This window comes from Setaria viridis, chromosome 5, assembly GCF_005286985.2.
Source record: "Setaria viridis chromosome 5, Setaria_viridis_v4.0, whole genome shotgun sequence".
Lineage (NCBI taxonomy): Eukaryota > Viridiplantae > Streptophyta > Magnoliopsida > Poales > Poaceae > Setaria > Setaria viridis.
The window spans coordinates 14,295,247-14,318,007 of NC_048267.2; the positions used below are offsets into that span (position 1 = coordinate 14,295,247).

General features: G+C 43.9%; 2 protein-coding genes across 2 annotated transcripts; one reads left to right on the forward strand and one right to left on the reverse strand.

Moving 5' to 3' along the window:
- The first annotated feature begins 1,103 nt into the window (after positions 1 to 1,103).
- LOC117855316 (pyrophosphate-energized vacuolar membrane proton pump) lies at positions 1,104 to 5,985 on the forward strand. Its single transcript, XM_034737635.2, has 7 exons — positions 1,104 to 1,941; positions 3,292 to 4,246; positions 4,347 to 4,433; positions 4,554 to 4,884; positions 4,958 to 5,368; positions 5,479 to 5,538; positions 5,646 to 5,985. The coding sequence occupies exons 1-7, from the start codon at positions 1,665 to 1,667 to the stop codon at positions 5,844 to 5,846; spliced, it is 2,322 nt and encodes a 773-aa protein (XP_034593526.1). The 5' UTR covers positions 1,104 to 1,664; the 3' UTR covers positions 5,847 to 5,985.
- Positions 5,986 to 6,413: 428 nt separating this feature from the next.
- LOC117855315 (uncharacterized) lies at positions 6,414 to 21,704 on the reverse strand. Its single transcript, XM_034737634.2, has 25 exons — positions 21,397 to 21,704; positions 17,427 to 17,507; positions 16,406 to 16,505; positions 16,243 to 16,327; positions 16,098 to 16,147; positions 15,947 to 16,012; positions 15,302 to 15,381; positions 14,490 to 14,549; positions 13,242 to 13,341; positions 13,088 to 13,165; positions 12,887 to 12,954; positions 12,729 to 12,797; positions 12,541 to 12,618; positions 12,363 to 12,458; positions 11,547 to 11,617; positions 11,019 to 11,096; positions 10,832 to 10,925; positions 10,082 to 10,180; positions 9,260 to 9,462; positions 9,062 to 9,176; positions 8,399 to 8,530; positions 8,080 to 8,187; positions 7,799 to 7,908; positions 7,543 to 7,653; positions 6,414 to 7,381 (listed from the first exon to the last, which is right to left on the reverse strand). Exons 1-25 carry the CDS (start codon positions 21,469 to 21,471, stop codon positions 6,898 to 6,900), a joined length of 2,691 nt encoding a protein of 896 aa, XP_034593525.1. The 5' UTR covers positions 21,472 to 21,704; the 3' UTR covers positions 6,414 to 6,897.
- Between the last annotated feature and the right edge of the window lie 1,057 nt (positions 21,705 to 22,761).

Sequence of the window (22,761 nt, forward strand, 5' to 3'; positions counted from 1 at the left end):
CAGCACCAGCCACATTTACCCGGCAGGCTCAAATATCAAACCAAAACCTGGCCCAACTGATTGGACTAAAAATGCGAAGCCCCGTATAGAGGAGCAGATATGGGGTAGGCTGGAATTCGAGTTTGATGCCCAGGAGAATCGAGCTCGGATAAGGCACTGCCTTCCACGAAAACATTCAACAAGACGAGCATAAATTCTTGTACATATGTTGACCGTGCTATATTATTTGGAAGTTTCTTTAAATGTTGATTTCTTGTGAGTGTTGAAACATGTAAGTGATTTGTACACATTCCTATCCTCAGCTTAAACATTTTGGGTTGAATAAATATTATAGACTGCGGGTACGATTAAATAAGATAGTTGAAACCGACTCTTATTTTCATATTTGAAGCATAAGAGAACCTCCACTGATGAAAATGATAAAGTATAATAAGTGAATTCTACACATTTTCCTATGATCCTATGAGCATATGCTTTTGGGTTAATTTGGGATACCGACAAAGACTTAGAATAGTACAATGAGCAAATGTAAATTCGAGTTTTAGGTTAGAATATAATCCCTCCGTCACGCAAAGCGTGCCCATTTAGACTCTAAAATTTGTCCCACAGAGAGTGTTCTTTTACCTCCTAGTAAACCTCCAACGCTCACACTAATAAAAAAAGCATATGGAGAAACACGTGGAGCTAATCAAATGATCAATTGATGTTATTTCTCTAGTTTCAATTAGGATCCAGAAAACTAAGCAGATAGCACAACTTTCAATCATGATTAGTAGTAGTTATTAGAGGCAACATAGCATTTCTCATCACTACTAGTGTGTTTGAAATTTTCTAAATGGACACTCTTTGCGAGACGGAGGGAGTAATGTCGTAAAATTGATCCAAAAGTCAAACCACTAACTACTTCTAAGGATTTTTTATTCATCTTTTCCTTCATTAATTCCTAATTTCCCCCCTCTAAGATTTCTCTGTTCCAAAGGAGAACCACATAAACTTTATAAAACATGTAGTAACAATTGAGCACACCCTCTTGAAACTTGCACCTTTGAATCCTTACAACCTTGTTCATTTTCTTGGAATCGCTCTGGCGGGTCACCGTGGTATGCGAAGCTTCGTGGTATGAAGATGCAAAAAACATAGGCAACTATATTAATATAGAGCACAAGTCGCGAGAAACCAAAGGAACCGAAACGTCAAGGAAAGTTGTTCACTGCTTAGCACCGAAGCCAGCAAACTACCCCCGTTACCTCCGTGCGAAGCTAGATCGCCATGTCCACGGCGAGTTCTCTCGTCAACGTTCATGCATTCACCTGTGCACGCACGCATGCATATACGATATATCTATCGTCGCATGGCTCAGACCGAATCTCAGCTCCCATCCCGGCCGAATCATTCGCGTGCAACGGAGAACGCTGCTGCCTCCGTGCCGAGACGCGTATCAATTCGGTTTCGTCTCCCACACCACCCCGTTTGGATTAAGCAACTGCTCCGGTGCTGGTCCTTTCAACGCCTCCCCAAGAAGAAGGGCAGTTGCTCTCTCTCTCTCTCTCTGAAAAACCTCAACTTGCCACACCACGTGAGGGCAACGACCACGACGCGCGCTCATTATATTCCTCCCTCGCCGCTTCCTCTGTCGCCCATTGCATTTGGTGAGGTGATCGACAATGGGCTCCGGTGCGGCGGCGGACGTGGTCATCCCGGCGTGCGCGGCGGTCGGCATCGCCTTCGCGCTGTGGCAGTGGTTCCTCGTCTCCAAGGTGAAGGTGTCGGCCTACGCGGCGCCCAGCAATGGCCACCACCACGGGGGGCCCGTCTTCCGGATGGAGGACGACGAGGAGGACGTCGGCATGGCCGGCGACCGCGACGACGAGGAGGAGGGCGAGGGCGAGCGCACTATCGCCGTGGCGCGGTGCGCGGAGATCCAGAGCGCCATTGCGGTTGGTGAGTTTCTTCGGCCTTCACGTCCTTTTTGCTTTGCCGCTCTCGGTTCGTTGGTCAATTCTTTTTCCCGGTGGTGATTAATCATCGATAAATCATATTCTGATGATGGCTCCGTTGGTGCAAAATGAGGTTCTGTTCCTTGATGCTTTTTTTTATTCCCTGTGCTAACAAAAAATGATGTACAGTTTGAAATCTGGAAAACATTTCTAACCCATTTTAATTTGTTCAAGATATAGAAGAATCTAAATGAACTAACTTGTGAAACCTTAGTGCACAAAACTCTTGGTTAGGGGAGATACCGCATTAATTTGTTCTGCAATATCTACCTGCATCTTCCCTCTGTTCCAGTTAATGGTCATAACTCTTAGCTTTGTTACCTATCAAGACACATTGATTCTACCAGTGATTTTACCACGTCATATTCACTGTCCTTTAGTTAGTTCATATCCTAGCATCTATGCTGTTTATTTTATTTTGTCTGTGCCCAAGATAATTAATCATCCATTGCTCATATAATTTCCAAGTCAACCATGATGTAATCTAGGACCTGCACGCAAGCTGTGTTCTACATGCATGCTCCTAGCTTCTGTTTTTCGCTTCAACTTGCTCCTAACTTAAGAAAAGGTGCTCTGGTGTGGCTGGTCAAATGGTTGACCCAGTACATTGGCACAAGTTCACAAGGCCCGTATTCCTACTCTTGTGCACGTTTCTTCGCTCTTTCCTAGGAGAGATCTTTCTCTGTTTTCTTAGCTAACAAGTACGATACCGCTTCTTCCGTTTGACCTAAACCAGTGCCCTGCATGACCTGCTGGCTGTTTGATGGCTTAATACGTTTGAGTTCTGACCCTGTCATTCGCAAAGAAAATTCAATGTTCGGGTTGTACTGTGCCACAGGTTGCAATGTAGATACATGACACGATGACTTCGTATACAATAAGCATTTCATGACAACTTATAATATTTCTATTTCAGTGTGCAAATTAAGGAATTATAATGAGACAATTTAGAAGACTACTCATTCTACAGTCTAAATGATATCGACGAATTAGCCCTTGGAGGCCACCGGAATTAGAGGAATTATATGCAGCGCTGTTGGTAGCAAGCTATGCAGGACGGGAAATGGGCAGTTTCAGGTTTTCAGTTAGGGGTGCAAAAGATAGACACATTTCTAGTTCAGCGAGTTCAGTACCATTTACAAACTTCTTGGCTCAGTTTGGAACCATGAGAAAAAGAATTTATATTCTTGTAGCAATTAACTGTTCGATTCTGTGAATTCTGGACTTCTAAATATGTATGCCTTTGGACAGTTCACATCTGAATATTTTTCGCCTAAATCATTTTTGTATCCAGGTGCCAACTCGTTCCTTTTCACGCAATACAAGTACCTCGCCGCCTTCACGGCGATCTTCGCCGTGGTGATCTTCCTCTTCCTGGGCTCCGTGCACAGGTTCAGCACCGACAGCCGACCATGCCAGTACACCATCGGCCGGACCTGCAAGCCGGCGCTGGCCAACGCGGTGTTCAGCGCCATCGCCTTCCTCCTCGGCGCCGCCACCTCCGTCGTGTCCGGGTACCTGGGCATGCGGATCGCCACGTACGCCAACGCCAGGACCACCCTGGAGGCGCGTCGCGGCATCGGCGCCGCCTTCGCGACGGCGTTCCGGTCCGGCGCCGTCATGGGCTTCCTCCTGGCCTCCCTGGGCCTCCTCGTGCTCTACGCCACCATCAAGGTGTTCGGCCTCTACTACGGCGATGACTGGGAGGGCCTGTACGAGTCGGTCACCGGCTACGGCCTCGGCGGCTCGTCGATGGCGCTGTTCGGGCGCGTCGGCGGCGGCATCTACACCAAGGCGGCGGACGTCGGCGCGGACCTCGTCGGGAAGGTGGAGCGCAACATCCCCGAGGACGACCCGAGGAACCCCGCGGTGATCGCGGACAACGTGGGTGACAACGTCGGCGACATCGCCGGGATGGGGTCCGACCTCTTCGGCTCCTACGCCGAGTCCACCTGCGCGGCGCTGTTCGTCGCGTCCATCTCCTCGTTCGGCGCCGACCACGACTTCGCCGCGGTGGCCTACCCGCTGCTCATCAGCGCCGCGGGGCTCCTCGTCTGCCTCGTCACCACGCTCCTCGCCACGGACCTGTTCAAGGTCAAGACCGTCCGCGGCGTCGCGCCGGCGCTCAAGCTGCAGCTCATCGTCTCCACCGCGCTGATGAATGTCGCCGCACTCGTCGTGTCGTTCGCCGCGCTCCCCGCCAGGTTCACCATGTTCGACTTCGGGGAGGTGAAGCAAGTCAAGAACTGGTAAGAAATGATGCAGTACGTCCTCGCTCACTGATGGAAACCTTACCTGAGAACTGCATATGCCTTACTGACTTAAGCAATGGCAAATTGGCAATGGCAGGCACCTGTTCTTCTGCGTCGCCATCGGGCTGTGGGCCGGTCTCGCCATCGGATTCACCACCGAGTACTTCACCAGCAACGCTTACAGGTGATTTTATTTGCAACAATGGTGCCGGATTTTCATTTGCTGCAGAGCAAGTAACCTCGTGCGCATAATTCGAAGTGTCTAGCAGCCTAATTAACAGTGTCCGTTGTCCGAAATGTGCAGCCCTGTCCGGGACGTGGCTGACTCGTGCAAGACCGGCGCGGCGACCAACGTCATCTTCGGGCTGGCACTCGGGTACAAGTCAGTGATCGTGCCCGTTTTCGCCATCGCCGTGTCCATCTACGTCGGCTTCACTCTGGCCTCCATCTACGGCATCGCGGTCGCGGCGCTCGGGATGCTGAGCACTGTCGCCACCGGGCTGGCCATCGACGCCTACGGCCCCATCAGCGACAACGCCGGTGGGATCGCCGAGATGGCCGGCATGAGCCGCAGGATCCGGCAGAGGACCGACGCGCTCGACGCCGCCGGTAACACCACGGCGGCCATCGGCAAGGTACATAATCAACGGCAGAGCATTGCGTGATTGCTGCGCCCAAACAGAAGGTGTACTGAAATTTGGTCTGCAGGGCTTCGCCATCGGATCGGCGGCGCTGGTGTCGCTGGCGCTGTTCGGCGCGTTCGTGAGCCGCGCGGGGGTGGCGGACGTGAACGTGCTGAACCCCAAGGTGTTCGTGGGCCTGCTGGTGGGGGCGATGCTCCCGTACTGGTTCTCGGCGATGACGATGAAGAGCGTGGGCAGCGCGGCGCTCAGGATGGTGGAGGAGGTGCGCCGGCAGTTCGCCACCATCCCGGGCCTCATGGAGGGACGCGCCGCGCCGGACTACGCGCGCTGCGTCAGGATCTCCACCGACGCCTCGCTCAGGGAGATGATGCCGCCCGGCGCGCTCGTGCTGCTCGCGCCGCTGGTCGCTGGCACCTTCTTCGGCGTCCGCACGCTCGCCGGGCTGCTCGCCGGCGCGCTGGTCTCCGGTGTGCAGGTACGAGTACGACGACGGTGTCAAAATGCTTCTCGTGTTGACACGGACAGAGCTTATTTTTGTAGTTTTGCTGTGGCATCATTCGTTTGATCAAACTTTCCCTTGCGTAGATCGCCATATCTGCTTCCAACAGTGGTGGAGCATGGGACAATGCCAAGAAGTATATAGAGGTAACACACTGGAGTGGACAGATTGTTTATGGATTGTTTTTAGGAATTTGTTAAATTTTTAGGCTGCTGTGCTGAGTGATCACCTGACATTTGAGTTGTTCACGCAGGCAGGTGCATCCGACCACGCCAAGGCTCTAGGCCCCAAGGGGTCGGACGCTCACAAGGCCGCCGTGATCGGCGACACCATCGGCGATCCGCTCAAGGACACGTCCGGGCCGTCCCTCAACATCTTGATCAAGCTCATGGCCGTCGAGTCCCTCGTGTTCGCACCATTCTTTGCCGCCCATGGAGGCCTGATATTCAAGTAGACAGGGGATGAGATTTGAGAGCTGTTGTACAATATACACCCTGATGAGCATGGTGGGCAACACGTATATCAAGCGACGAAGCGAAAATTGATATTTGTAGAGTGAACACACGATAATACAACTTTTTGCATGGGAGTAAGGATGTTTGCCTGCGTTCTCTCGTTTCCCAGGGCGTACGCAAATTACAAGCATTTCACCGATATACTCGCTTTCTTTTAACTTGCACGTAGTGCTAACAATAGTGCAAGAGATTGATCAAATCGTAACAATTGCAAAAAAGAAAAAAGTTTTTCAATTGGATTACAGCATTCAGTTTCTCCTGGAGCAGTTGGATATATCTGCAATTCGCAATTTCTAACACAACATGATCAACGACAAATCACAAGCAAACATGGTATCCATTACCCAAATCCCAATGCATCTCAATGCACTTTTCAAATGCTACCTTACTACAGTCCCGCATATGTTTTGCCAAATGAGCATAAGCACATCTAAGCTAAAAGAAGAAAACATTCTACATAAATTATTCTATCACATGGCTAAGATATTTATCCAAGACAGCATGTCTAGCCAAAACTATGAATCAACAAATTACAACCATATTGGGTGAGTTAGCACAAACTCTTGCGAAAAACGCTGCTCAACCGGAACTATTTCTTCCTACTTGTTTTACAACAGTAACATCTCAGTCAATGATTGTGGAGAGAAATAATGGAGAAAAGGCACATATTCCCTGCTACTCCATTAGTTCATAAAGAGATACAATAGCGAGCGCAGCAGCAGGAGCAAGGCCCATTCAATGTTCTAACCGACAGTCATTCGGATTCTCATGTTTGTCAGATCTTTCCTTGTAGAAAATTAACTTTACATGCTCAAAAAGGACAGCTGGGATTTTACTTCAGATACTAAGGTAGGTGCAACCTATGTCACCTCCAACCATGCTTCCAGCTCTGATCGATGGATTCAGCCTTTGGAGCTAAACACATTCCGATTCCTACCTGTCGGCCAGCGGATGGATTGGATACAGGACAAACCAGCTTTGGAGAAGTTGTCATCTTACTGAATAAGGCTCCGAATCACTTGGGTTCGTGGTATTTACAGCCTTCTCGGTAGACATACTGCCAACATCTTTTATACAATCACCTCCAGCTTGACAGGAAGCTTCTGCATTCTCTACAGAATGTTGATGCTCCTCAGAGTTTGTGCCATGCTCCCTAAGAACACCATTGGCTTCAGTACTTGGCGTGCTTGATGCAGGCGAGTGTGGAGCATGTTTGTTCTGTAGATCTGTGTGCTTACTAGATGTACTAGTGACAGCAGCAATTTTAGCACAACTAATTCTGGTTTCTATTTTTTGCCTCTTGCGAACCTCCCCATCTGCATGTTTCCCATCCACCGCATTCACTGGTCTCCGTTTCACTGTGGCTATATTTAAGGGCACATCATCCTCCGAAGGCCTAGCAGGTTCCTTTGGTGGTGGATTGAATTCCTCCTCATCATCATCGTCATAGTCCACAAGTCCGGCAGATTTAGGCCTGAAAGCAACATTAATAAATTAAACTAGAATTTTGGGAGTCCTGCATGATATGATTTTCGAGCTTGTCATTAAGTGTAACAAGAGAAAGCAATACAACAGATATATCGTAACTACCATGTGGGAACCCAAGATCATCTCAAATTGTGCATGAAACAATACCTAGAGGCGCCTTCAACGTTATCAGCTTCACTTCCATTGGGCACCTTAGCCTTGCTATGCTGGTTCTGTGCATGTTTAGCCCGCCGGCCAGAGCCTGAATCTTCTTCATCACTAGAAAGAACAGATATCATGTCACATGCAACGCAAATTCACAAAATAACTTCTGAACATAATAGCACCTTGGAAAGAGCATCACCAACCTGAATTGCAAAAATAATGAAGAAATCAATGACCAGTAAAGGAAACAATAACAAACCTGTCCTCATTGAAGTAGTCTTCCTCTTCCTTCTCAAGACCTCTTTGTTCTGCCTTCTTTCTCATGTCAGGCACACTAGCACTCAACCTGGGTTCAGCACTCTCCAGGTACTTGCCAAAAGGAGGGAGAAACAAAAGAGAGGCTATCTCATTCAGTAAAATACATTACTAATAGTAAAACAGTAGGCAGGAAAATAAGATTGTGTTTAGCAATATGAAAAGTATCATCAATTTGTCAAAAGCTGAACATGGGATGCAATAGTACACAAGAAATGAATCAACCTGTTGATACTTGAGTTTGAAGGCCTGAATACTCCCAAAGTGTTCAAACTTTGCAAGTTGATCCCAGAAAGACTCAATGACATAGATAACAAGAGCTTTTATATTTTCCTGCAGGTAAGTGTCCAGTGAATAAGAATTCATAGTGGTGACCAAGTAAATTGTAAACGCCAGAACTCCTAGTGGCGGCCAAGTAAATCGTAAAAGCCAGAACTCATAGTGGCGGCCAAGTAAATTGTAAAAGCCAGAATTCATAGTGGCGACCAAGTAAATTGTAAAAACCAGAATTCAAAGTGAGAATCTAGTAATCTTGAAAATGTACCTTTCGTATGTATTCCAACAGTTCGAGTACTCCTGAATGTAGCATGTTGTATTTATCCCCATTTTCAACAAACGCATCAATTATTGGTTTCAACAAGTTGAACTTCACAACATGGCGAATAAGATGCTCATCCTACAAAATATACACTATATCAAGTGGGATACGAATATGATAGTTAGGTGCTTGTTTAATTTATCACAAGCAACAAGGATTGTTTTCTAGTCATATCTCTGGATTGTAGTAAGCACAAGTGAAGATATATATGACTGGGTTAATTGTGCTGAGAATCCAACGAATAAAGTTATAAAAAAGACAAATACTGGGGTCTGGTTTAATTCAGGAATGAGCAGTAAGTTCAGGCAATCATGGTCTGCTCAACTGCTCAGATTAAAGAGGAAGAGCTAGTATCCTGCTGATAGCACCTAGAAGCACTTCTTTGCAGGAAGTTGTTATGCATAAAGGCAACTGCGCCTGGTAATAGCATTTCTGCAGATTTGAAACTTGTAATAGCACATCATTAGTGAAATTGCTAGACCATAAAGTGAGATCAGTAAGAGGTATGATACATTGATAAATATTGAATACATATCAACCATGACAGTAGTGCTAACTTCAAGGGAATTTTCTAACGATGTAAATAAGTTAAAAATCCATAATACTTACATTTCTGGATATAATAGTACGCATAAACCTAACAGCTGCTACGACCAAAAACTTCTCCCTCCGTCGAGTCAATGCAAGGATTTTCTCAATAGCATTGTTCATAAGAAAATTGCACCTGCAAGATTAACATTTAGAACATGCATAGAAAGATGGCAGAAGTCTCGTGGTGTAATGGAAGAAGCGTGCATGGAATAGTACTTAATTTTGTAGGGATGATGAACTACACAAAAGCACAGCAGCTCGCAAACATTTAACAAAATCTCAGGTTTGATACGGTGTCCTTCAGCATTTCTACCAGCACCAACGGAGTTAGCTGTTGATCGAGGGGGACAAGAGGATGCTATTACATCAACCAAATAGTCAAGATGCCTTTCGTAGAAAATCTCAATAATGACGTCTCTCTGCAGCAAGGGAATGAAGAGTTCAGCTAAATCTGATAAAAAATGTGTGGAGTTTCAGATCACTTTTAACAAATATCAGCATAACAAGATGCAGAAAAATGACTGCAATCTACCACCACGTAAGTTACAGCAAATAATGGCAAACTATCCATCAGGGATAAGCAATGTGGCAGAAATGACACATCAGTAGCCTAGAAGAGACAAGCAAGTTATAATGATCTATAATTCACATCATAATCAATGACTGAATCAATCAACAGATTTTACTTCAGGTATGAAAACCTAGGTGGCAATGGTAGGGATGTGCAAAACTATAAACACAGTCCACATCACAATAGAAGTTAAGAGCTGGAAACTTGAAATGGCACAGGAAAATCTAGACTGTGACTGTATAGTAGTGGACTTGCAAATAATTTTAGTATAAGCTAATTTGATCACGATTACAAGATATGTAGCCTGAATTTGTAAGACTCATAAACAATTACTCAAAGGGCTGTTGTATCTTCAGAAAAGTTGGAATGTAAATGCACCCATTCTCTAATGTAGCTCAACAGTTAAAGACAAAATGTGACTTACTAAACTTAGTTTTGTATTAAAAAAATTAAAAACCATAACTTACATGTGCTCCAGACATAGTGAAAGAATCCATCAGTATTCGAAGGATTTCTAGAAACTGACAATGCATTTCCTCACCGAGCTCAGTTACCATGCCTTTAACCTAAAAATTAACATTGAAATTATGAATAAAACATGAATACAAAAGAAATAATAATATGGTACGTTAAGAAAAGAAGTGCAAGTTTGGTCATTTTTCATATCAATCCAAATCACATACGATGTGTGAAGGAACTCCCTGGTAACAGATAATGCAATACTTGCGTTTAATTAGTATATCACTAAACAAACACACTAAGACATACATAATAGACTGTATTTTGACATCCCAAGAGGCCCTGTTGTTATCTCTTGTTTAAACCATCTGAGATAAGAAATGCACTGTTGGCACTCCACTTCCACTAAACAATGAGCAGTTTCATATATTCAAAATGCTACACACTCTGATAAGAAATATAGCTAGTTTTGGACATCAACACAGTCTACAAGATGGAAATTGACCATTCACTTTATATATAAAAAAAGGATTATATGTTACAGAAGTACTTCTAATGGTGAATCTACTAACATCAATCTTATGTTGTAAATTTACCTAATTCTTTTCTATATATGATAGTCAAAGCTTAAAAAAATTTGACCAAAAAGAATCCTACATATTTATAGTTCTAATCAGAGGGAGCACAAAGAATTCAACAAGTGTTACTGTATGCAAAGTACTGTGTATTTCATGGGCCTCAAAGAAGTTGCAACTTACCAGAAGTCCTAGAAGAGAATTTCCTTCTTGCTGGACAATATATGACCTCAATAGGTTAGGGTCCTGATTAAGAAAAAGTATAAGGATATCTATCCTGCATTCATCAATAAACCGCAGTTAGACCTTAGAACAAAATGTGGTGCACCAACAAAGACAGGAAAATTTAAATACACTCTTTGATAAGTACCCAGCTGAAACAATTCTTCTATCATGACTTTGCAAAACATCAGAAATTATTTCAAAAACGCCTTCGCCTGAAAGATCCCTGAAGAAAAGTAGGTGGTTAGCTCATGGCGTGCAACTAATAATTACAGCAAGCAAATAGAGTCCACAGTTATCTGAATAGCAGCAGAATAGTCTTCGAATCTGTAAGGTACATTGGGTTGGTTGTATGCATCTATTAACCATGTTGTGCACCACGAGACAAGGTAATGAACACATGAAATCTGAATGATAACCCCTGATATACCTATGACAAGATATCCTCAGCAAATCTGAAGTCAAACGATAGTGAGATTGCCAGGTAGTGAAAACAATGACAACACCAAGCTCAGCACACTGGTATTATATGGTTGTATTTCTTTTCATTTTTGTAGTACAGATAGCCTACGCCATGCATTTGCACATTTGGAGAACTGATACAATACCATGGCCGTGTTGTGTTATGTTATGCCTTTACAGTAGAAAGAAAAGAGAACGAAATTGAAGGGCCTACCGAAACAATCGCAACTGCTGAACAAGTGGTAAGCTCTTACTAAGAGTGCAAAATTCATGCAAGAACAGAACCTGCAAAACACCAGAAACACTGTTAGCAGTGTCACCAAGCAAGATGCAAAGCATTCCACTTTCAATCCAGATTCCAGTAATTGTGAGGACAACAGGCAGATCATCTAATCGTAAGGACAAGGGAGCCTATGTGCAAAGGATGAGACCTTGAACGATGTCACTACAAATGAAAGCTGAGCCTGACATGACATCCAGATCCAGTAACAAATTTTAAGATCATGAAACGTTTGGGTAACATTAAACTGAATTCCCTAACGACAATGAAAAACCTAAAAGTCCAACGTCTTATACAGAACAACTAAACTCAAATTATATAATTCAAGAAGAATTAATCCAGCAGATCTTAAAAAAAGACATGGCTGATCCAACTATCCCCTGTTACAAAACACCAATAAATCAACAAAAACATGAAGATAAGTGACAGTTCTAGTCCTCGATCAATATTTGAGCCAAGCTTCTCGTGGTGGACCGGTTACAGCATTGAACTTGGGAGTCATTGAAACTCTTGTCCCAACCCGGGTTCGAAGAACGGCACCTTCTTAGAACAAAAGCCCAGGGGGAGTCCCCTGTTGTCGAGTTTTTTGTTTTCGATTATCATTTGCATTAATGCAATCAACAATGGGGCAGTCTCACCAGTTCTCTACAACTATATGATGCTAACTAATTTACAATAGTGACTTCACAAAAAAAAGTTCAAAACAAAGACATCAAGTCGTCATTAACAAGAACAAGAACACCATCTCACCAATTCCCGTTTCGATTCCATAGAAATATCTGATGATCTCATCCTAGCAAATAGTTGTCTGATAAAAAGAGCATCATCCTTTAGTAAGGAAATAACCTGCAGACAGATCGTTATATCATAAGTAACAAAAGGGGAGAAATTTTTAAGAATACCAACGTGGTGAGGCAGAAACACTAACAGAAGCATTATTTGTATGAATCATTGTGTTCAGACTTGCTAGAGTGGCATCATCCAATATTCGTGGTAGTATAACATCCTGCAAATGCCCCAAAAATGTCAAAACTGTACAACAGACTGAGTAAAAGGAGTATTAACACCTAATGAGGAGGTAGAAAAGCTAGCCAACAATTATAAAGGGATACTGACCTTAAGATAGCCTATTCTGTATGTTTGATGTATCTTCGAAACCACAGAAACATTTTCAATATGTATGGCCTGTTGGAGAAACATAGTCATACATTGAATAACATTAAAATAACCATTACTTCTCAAATAGGAAATATGCGCAAGAAAACTCAGAATACCTCTTTGAAAACTACATGATCCTTTAGAAAAGCACGGTGCTTTTGCACTCGTGGAACCTCTGGGTCATCTGTAGAGAGTATATCTAGTTAAAATAAGAAAGCAGCAGCCTTGGATTCATTGCAGTTATAATCAAACCGCATTAGTTGCATGCTGTAATGAAGGTATGTGAGAAACAAGGGGAAACAATGGAGATTGCGTACATTCAAGGGCACCTATTATGTCAAGAATAAGCTCATCAGAGAAAATCTTGTCAAAGATCGATGGACTGTTCAACAATACTGCAGAATGAAAATTGATAGTCAGTACCAATCTAAAAACAAGAACAAGCTCACTTCAATACAGGTATTTACTTACTTATTCCCTTGACTAATTTGAAAATCATGTGAAGATCATCTAAGCTCTCTAAATCCTCGCACGTTCTGAAAATATCCACTAGCTTTGGGAAAAAGTCACGCTGCAAGAATTTGCATGTAGTATAAGACTTCAGTAAGATGAGAATAATCATGCCCAGAAAAGGATGGTGTAATCAATTCTAAGAATCTGGTTGTTAATTTGTTATTCTGCTCTCTCTGAAGTTTTAGTCACACTTCAGGATGCTGATTCGCATCAAACCACAAGGAGAGAGTCAATAAGGAATTGCAGCAGTAAAGCACCATCAATCAATTTAGAACCATTCTTATTAGGAGTTAACGGCACTGTAAAGCGTATCTGTAAAGAATATCCAGCCACCATGGTCTACTCTCAGTATCAATCATTCCAGTAACTGGACTTCGCCCATACTTGAGATCAAAAGCATAATAAACTCATCTATCCAACTATATAGATGAGTCTGAGAAGAAATAAAAGCATAAATCACCATCACCAGTATAATTCCTTATATTGCCCATCAGACATTTGAGCTTCTGTTAGATTAATGTCCAGCAATAACTTACTAAATGACACTCAAGCAAACATCTGTATTTAAATGGAAAGAGGTGAGCCTAACAAATCTCATGTCAAGATGGCTTTTACACTACACAAGAATATATTAGGCATTGTGTAGAAAATACTACTTTTATTTAATCAAGAAAACAAATAACTCCTTGGGAGAATGCTAAATCCTGCCACGCTAGTACCGTGTGTAAAATAATCTTGTTTTAACATTATTCACAAACAAACCTCTAGGTAAGATTATTTCATCTAACGACTCAGAAAGAATTTACTTCCCTGAGGTAATGAACCTAAAAGAACAATCAATGAATCAATAGATAGTGCATTGGTCAATAGTGCAAGATACGTTATAGCATCTACCCATTAATGACTTCTCGACAGAGAAACTGGTGGATGCTGGAACAGTGAGAGGCATCTCCCCGAAAGAAACAAGAGACAGAAAGGTCTACTTATTTTCAAATTCTCACTAATACAGAGGCACAAGTGGATCCCTCTGTAGCCTTTTGTTAGAATTAATACACTGCACCAAGCCCATGGTCCATGCTTAGGGAGTAGCATGTGTTTGGTTTTGTGTTTCAATGGAACTAATATCTTACATGAGAATAGCATAATGCCAAAAGTAAATACATTTCATACATGAGACCTTGACATGGCAAAGTTTAGATGACTTACATCTTGTGTTATCAACTCTGCCACGCGAATCTGATCCGTAATGCCGCCCTCCAATACAGTCTGTAGATTTTTATCACCGGTACGTTTTAGTTGCAAGTAGGACAAACATTGAATTATAAGCATTTAAGCTCCCAAGGATCAAAAGAATATTATAATTTCTCTATTGACAAAGTTAGCACTGAAATTACTTAGGCCTTCCTTGTGACTGTTAAGTACTCCCATAGCAAAAGGAAAATGTATATAAAAGCTTAAAATCATCTCATGAAATAGGCAAACACCCAACTTAGCGGTATCAGCAATGCCTTTCAATAGGCATGCCTGGTTCCAAAACTCTCATACAACTGTTCGGCAATGATTGCTTATGATTCCAAGGCTTTACATAGCCCCCCCCCCCCCCACCCCCACCCACCACCACCACCAAAAGCGTGACACACACACACACACACACACACACACACACACACACAACAAATATCAATGGTTACATATGAAAACAAATAAACAAAAGCTTTTCCTTTCACACCTTGGCAAGACTAGACTGCAAGAAGAATAAGCAGCTACCCAAAGGTTAGATATGAGCCTACCAAATTTCCACATGTACTTATCAAGAGATGGGACTTCGAAAACATGATCAAGCAAGGCATAAACCTAAATTCTCGGCCCAGACAGAATGCATATTACCAGTGTCACAACAAACTGATAGAGTGCGTAAACATTGAACCAAAATATAAAAAGAAAATGTTGTGACTAAGCAATGGGATGCCAAATAAGAACATTTTCACATGAGAAGAACACAAGAAAAAAAATCCAACCTTTAGAATGAAAGGAAGATTAGATAACTCAACAGGGGGAAGCTCCCTGAATTCACCGTTAGCAGAGCGGAACGAATCATCTGCAGAGGGGAGAATGAGTAGTAAACATAATGATACTGAGACAAACACTAGACGAGGTAAACATCACGTGCATATAGGCAAGACAGTAAAATGAGCTACAGCTGAGCAAAGCTCAAGTCATTGCACAAATGTATCAGCATAACAAAATGTACGAAAAAGGTGGAGAAGAAAACAAAAATAAGAAAAGGATCATGAACCTAAAGGAGCCCAGAAAAGCATTCTCATAACTCTGGAGATTTAATGAATCATCTATGGTCAGTACAAAGTAAACTCTACCAATGTAGGATACATTAATATTCTAGTAATACAAGCCATTTCACTCACATAACACCAAGCAGTAATGGTTAAGGGTCAGGTTGCAGCTTGCTGTGCTCCAGAACCTACTTTGCTACGGAGGTAACCAATAACAGTAAGATACTTTTCTGCTATATGTCCCCAATAGATACTTTCAGCAAATGCTTTTAAATAATTTCAGAAGGAATGCTTTTGAAAAGCCACCGCAATCTCAAGTGCACAGGCAGAGCCTAACTCGGTTAAAAAAACGAAGGGCAAAGTAGAATGTACCATTTGAGTGCATTATTCTAGAGGCTTCTAGAGATTCTGACGATTGACGAGGACCAACTTCCAGAGCTGCAGGACATGGTTAAGATGAGAAGAGTATGCATGGTATGAATAAACAACAGCAGATTAAAATAATAATTAAAAAAAGACTCACCACCAAGGTTACTGAACTGTAGGTTTCTCTGAATGTCACATATGTTTTCCCTGCACAGCACCAACAAGAACACAAAAATAAACCAAAGGGAGCGAATGAACAAAAAAAAAGGGTAATTGCAGGGGGGGCTCTTGCTTTCATCTACCATATGTAGGAGCATCCTGCAGCTTCCTGGAAGCTTAGTGCTAAATCTGTTGCTGCTTCATGATCCCTCCATGAAATGATAGTTTCTAACAAAGAAAATGGATTAGAAAGTTGTGTAAAGCTATAAATTAGCTTGAGAATAGGATTATAGTGTGTTAGTTCACCTTCTTGTTTTCTGTAAATATCATCAGATGTAATGTTGTGCACAAGTAGCGTCTCATTGTCCTCCTCATCCAGAACAGTCAAACCAAGTTCTTTCGAACCCTGGAAATCAACCCAAAAACGAATTTTGTGTAAAGCCCAAAAGGTAAGCCTACAAATTAAAAATTATAACACTGAGAAATATTGTGGTGCCGTACACTACAAGTACTTTTTGTTGGTTTACATTTGTATTGGTTTATTTTGACATCAGGACATTGTACCACAAATCACCATCACAGTATGAATTATGAAAGTGGTGTCTACTTCGACAAGGTTTTCTTCATAGTTACAGGAAACAAGATCGAAGACAGCGTTCATCGATCCACGAACGTTGTCCCCATCCTAGGAACACGGGGACATTTTCATCCCTGCCTTGTAAAAACTCTCCCATTGACCAGGGAACTTTGTGACTATGGTATTCTTATTGTTTCTTTGTAACACACAGACCCAAATTGTGATGGACCATGAGGCTCATCTGCTCCATGTGAGTTGTTACCATGTTGGGAGCTCATATGAGTTTTATTTTGGATGGCTTATACATGCTTAAAGGAACTAAGGTAGCAACTCAAGCTAACCTTTTATGGCAAAAAAAGCACAGTTGGATAGTCACTATGTGGTTTTTAAATTATGGTGGAGTCTCACAGTATATTACCATAAAAGATGCAACTGTAATCTACTTCATAAAAACATGATACTAGGGTAATTGGTTTCAATTCAAAAACTTGGCCTTACACAAAGCATTGTGATCAGAAAATTGTGTCATTGAAAAACATAAGTTGTCGAAAAGTTTGTATCTGTAGAAACAGCATGAGGTAGCCAAACATGTTGCAACAAGGTAACAAACTAGTAGATTAAGAGGCAAACAAATCTTTGGGCACTATTAAATAAACGGAGGTGTTGATAAAGTGGTGGATTAAGCTTAACAGAGCCATATAAAAGAAATAGTACATATCACCCATATTAGCACAGAATTTTTTTTCATACCTCAATGTACTCAATAGAAACATGCCCTGTTCCTTGATCATCCCATTTCCCACCATCAGCCAAACGGTATACTTTGACACGCTGAAACAGTTAGATATTGTAACCATCAGTTGTAGTACAGAGTAAAGGAATAAATAGTATACAAAATAGACATGAGACAAATAAGTTTCTTAATAGATACAAGCATGAATGAGCGTACTGGTCAAATTCGGAAACTAAAATGGACTTGCACTGCTCAATAAGAAAATAAAGGTAAAATAAAACCATGCGACCAAAAAGTTTAAAACCAGGATAATAGTAATCATTATATTACTTCTGCGTAAACTAAGTAACAAATTACATTTTTCTACTTCAATGTAGTGTTCAATTCAATCTATAAGATATGTTTATCCCAGAAATTATGATGATTTGGCATCAATTACCAAACCAATCAGGACTAAAATGTGCTTGACACAGGAGCTCCTCTTGCTGTTCTTGTATGCACTCGGCAGAGCTACTCTCATATGAATTGCAACATTCTTGTAGCGCCTCTTGACAACTATAGTCCTGTAGAATGTCGATACCAGCGCAACATTTCCTACTCATAGATCAACGCCTGCAGTTTAGGTATCTCTAATAGACAAGTCCTATCTCAAATTTAATCCATCAAGTTGATGAGAAAGTTCATGAACATTCTCTGGGCCCTACTCACTTGTTACTATGAAATCAAGAATCTTTCCCGTAGATGAACAAAAAATAGTAGTAGTTTCTCAGCGGTCAAAGGGGAAGTCATAACTCGACTACTGCAGTAACTACACCTCATAGTGATGTACTGATGTCTTGCCCATTTTACAAAGAAAGGGGAGACCTACTAAACCTATGAGTTGACTCATACATATTCACTTACTCTTTACTTATATGTGACTGAAAGGGAAACAAAGCCCATTATTAGGGGCCAGCTATATGCCACTGCTCTATTCCCAACATTGACGATTTGTTGGGATACCAGTTATATCAATCTCAGCTGCTAAAAGAACTACGACCAGCGCAAAAGGAACTTTTCTTGTTAGCCTACTTCTATATTCATACAAAGTCCATGTCCATTTTCCCAGAATATTTCAAAGAAGCACCTGATCCATAGACATGTAAAATGGGCCAGACTTGTTACGAACTTTGGTTTGCATTGGATTAAGGCCCTGTTTGGCATGGCTCCAACTCCGGATGGAGCTGCTCCACTCCAAAACTCCACATGGAGCTAGCTCCGCTCCAAAACTCCAGAACAAAAATGGGGTGTTTGGCTAGATGGGTGCTCTCAGCTCCAAAAAAGATCGATTTCAGTGTGGATTGCCATTGTTGCCCCCCAATTAAGGCCCCACTTGTCATCCTCTCTATCCTATCTTCTTCTTCCCCTTTTTCCACTGCACTATGCCGCACATGGGAGACCCTCCACGAGCGGCGGGGTGGGCGGCGGGGTGGGGGGCGGGCGGCGGGGCAGGTTGGGCGGCGACGGGCGTGGCGACGGGCGCGGCGGGCGGCGACGGGCGACGACGGGCGGCAAGCGGCGAAGGGCGGCGGGGCAGCTTGGGCGGCGACGGGCACGACGACGGGCGATGGGCGCGACGACGGGCGGCGGGGCGACGATGGGCGGCGGGGCCGGCCGGCCACGGGGGCGGCGACGGGCGACGACGGGCGGCGGGTGGCGACGGGCGGCGGGGCAGCTTGGGCGGCGACGGGCATGACGACGGGCGATGGGCGCGGCGACAGGTACGGCGGGCGGCGACGGGCGGCGGGGCCGGCAGGCCACGGGGGCGGCGACAGGCGACGACGGGCGACGGGCATCGCCGGGCGGCGGGGCCGGCCGGCCACGGGGGCGGCGACGGGCGGGGCTCTGGCGGCGAGTGGGGCTCGGGAGAATATAAGGGAGAATAGAATGAAACGTTTTTTTGTGTAACCAGTGGCATTGGTGGGTAATTACCCACCAACTTCACGAGGAGGTTCAAAAGAGAGGTTTCTGGAGTAGCAAAAGAGGTGCTCCAAAACTCCACCTTTATTTGCACTACAGCTCCATGGAGTTGGCAACTCCATGGAGTTTTGGAGTTGGGGTGTTTGGCTGAATTTTTTGATGGAGTTGCTGGAGTTTAGGAGTGGAGCCGTGCCAAACAGGGTCTAACTATCACAGAGAAGTTGCACAAAAAGGCATGGCGAATCGGGTTGGGGTTTCTGATAAGACAGACGGATATAGCTTGGGATGAGAGAAGTAGAGGGATAAGAATGCTTCAACAATACATTATCCGTGTTGACCTCCTCTATAGAGATGCCCCTACAAAGGCTGCCGGTTAACACAAGTCAAACCTTAACTTTTGATCTGTTCAGACTCTTAACAGATGGACCTGCTAACACAGTCACTCAGTCAGGACTCAAATTCAAATTCCTAAAACAAGGATTTGATCTAATCCTGTCGATATTAAGTTGATGTGGTTAGACTGCCACCTGGTACTTCCGCCTCTGCCATACTGGCACTCTGCCCTCTGCATTCTCCCACAATGTTCCCAGCTACTGGCACACCTCGCTATCATTGGTACATCGTACCTCTGCCGCAGCTCGACCTTATGGCATGCTGCTGCAGGGGCATCCTTATCCACAACAAAAGTTCAGCTACAACATTCATCACATCTGCTCTAGTCAATGGGAATGATGACTAACAAATCATGAGTACCAGTGTTTGTTTAATAGTGAATTGACCAAAACTTGGATTGCGCGGTATAACTACAGATATAAATATGAGCATAGATCAGCTGGCAGGTATCACAGGTTATTTTGGACAATGTGTCCTGATATACACACCAACCCCTCAAGGGAGCATCTAGAGTCCCTGTTATAATCTTTCTTTTAGGTCAACCCAGTGTTTCAAAAGTGACAAGGCGACCCAAGGTGAGATGTGTACGCCTTATAGCCTAGGTGACAATAACTGTTCCCCAAGGCGAACTGGGTCCGCGCGGACGCCTAGGCGATGTCTTTGAAACACTGGGTCAGCCAACCAAATTGCATGCTGCAATGTTCTGCCTTTTCAGGAGTGCAGCGCGTGCACAGTCGATTTTTCTTCAATGAATTAGACACTCATTGAAGCTGGGATATTTGGCTTCAGAGGAACAAAATCACACCGGTACACATAATCAAATGCCACAATAAATTTACACGGAAGAAGATTATGCTCCTAGATGATCAGTTTATGAACGTATCTACCTAAGCTGGAACTTTTGGTTGTTATGAAATTCAGTTGGGCGGACTCAACAGTCTCCAAAATAGAAGGATACTACTACCAGCACAGAAATAGCCCAAAGAGTAGCAGCTTATAGATATGGCATTTGTATAAATATAACTCAAACATGTAAGCTCCATGTTGACATAATGATATAGGCAGTGATTACATCACTCTAAAGGCACATTTCTTTTTGTTTAAATATACAAACTCATCGTGCTACAGACAAGGCTAATACGCATGTCCAAACGGCTCGCTTTGCGGCTATCACCAATAAGTTCACTGACAGAAAGTCAGAAACTAGGCGATCTGGACTAGCCGCAGCTAAGCATGTCACGCCAGCTCCAAACCTGCAACTGCCGGTACGGGTTGCGCAAAAAACAAAAACCCCTAACCACCTATTCCTCATCAACAAGAGAACAAATTTTCTGATACCGCGCTCATTACTACAGTTCGCCAAGAAGTAAGCATACCCAATCCCCCTCGAAACACCGAATTGCCAGCTCCCAGAGCAGCCAGCTCGGATCTAAGGGCACGGCTGGCCCCCAGAAACTCCCCACCGTTTCCATGCGGAATTCCCGACAGCTCCCTTCCAGAACCCACCGCGCCCAAACAAACGGAAATCGCCACATGCGACGGACGCTGGGCGCTAGCCTATCGAACAGCCACAGGCGGATCTGCCTGTCGTGAAGCTCCACAGAGCAGCCAAGAAGTAGGGAGCCAGGCCCTCACCTGCATGTTGCTCGTGTGCGTCGCCGCCGCGGCGTCGCCCCCCGCCTCCGCGTCCCTCCGCTCGTGCTCCGCCATCGAGCCGAGCCGAGCCGCGCGCCGCTGCCTGCCGCCTCTTCCCCCGGAGCCTCGCAGGGCGAGCGACGCTGGAACCTCTTCCGCCGCCGGTTGTGGTTCTTCAGCGGGTCGAGGGCGCGGGCGGCGAAACCCTAACCACCATCAACGAGCTGAGAGGCTGCCGCTCCCCCCTTCTCTCTTCCGCCCTCTCGCTCCTCCAGGCGGCCGTCGCCTTTCCCCTTTTACCCCTCCGGTTTTCGCCAATATTTTTGCGTGCGCGTGTTCGTTATGTTTACACCCCTCGCAAATAGAGAAGGGAAATGGCGTGCTAAAAAACTTGGAGCTGCGAAAGCAACCCGTGGGGGTGTGGACGCGAGGCGGTGTGACGACGATGGAGCGGTCCGCGAACGTCACGGTCCGAGATATTGGTCGTCGGCCTCGTCGGTCATCGCTACCCCCTCGAGAAAAAGTATGGGTTAGCGCTGATTGGCTTTACGACCAAGGTGGACCAGACCCAAATTTGGTAATAACCCGGCTAATGCCGGTCTTCATTGTTTTGCTACCAAAATGAATTCAGCACCATCCGGTAGAACTCGACATGACCAATACAAACAGCGGCTACGAAAGAAAAAAGTGCAAGAAGAATAGCCAAAGTAAAGATTACTTGAAACACCAATCACCAAAAGAACACCTGCTTGATTGAAAAGCAACTGGAAAAAGAATAGCAACAGGACATATACACACCTTGAATGCATCCGATATCCAAAGATCCACCATTCTTGATGTATCTGAATCCTAAGTGGACATCAAGTTTCATGAATCAGATAGAGGATAAAAAGATCATTTATAGGACACACCAGGACAATAGCGGAGGTGGCGGATGCATTCAGCAACAAAGCTTTCCATTAAACCTTGTTGTTGTGCTCCTTAAAGCAAAGTGAGATAAAGAAGTTTGAGATGGAAATTTTGGATGTATGAAAAGGGAAAAGTTTCAAGAGAAGAATAAAATACTTGCAGGTACGATAAATAAGGTGGTGATGTAAAACATACAATTAGATGGGTTATAGAATGATCCAATTCATTTTTTTATCTAGAATGATTTATCTAGAACTATTAATAGCAATTTCAATTAATAAATTGATCGATCGATCAAGACATGAAAAAAAATCTAGAGACACTTAAAAAAGTGCAGATGGGTTTGAGATTGACTTGTTGCAGGTTTTACCCAAATTATTCTATAGCATATTGATATTAAAGTACCATGCTTAAATGTCTTTCTCACCAACATAATACCTATGTATTTGTTCGATT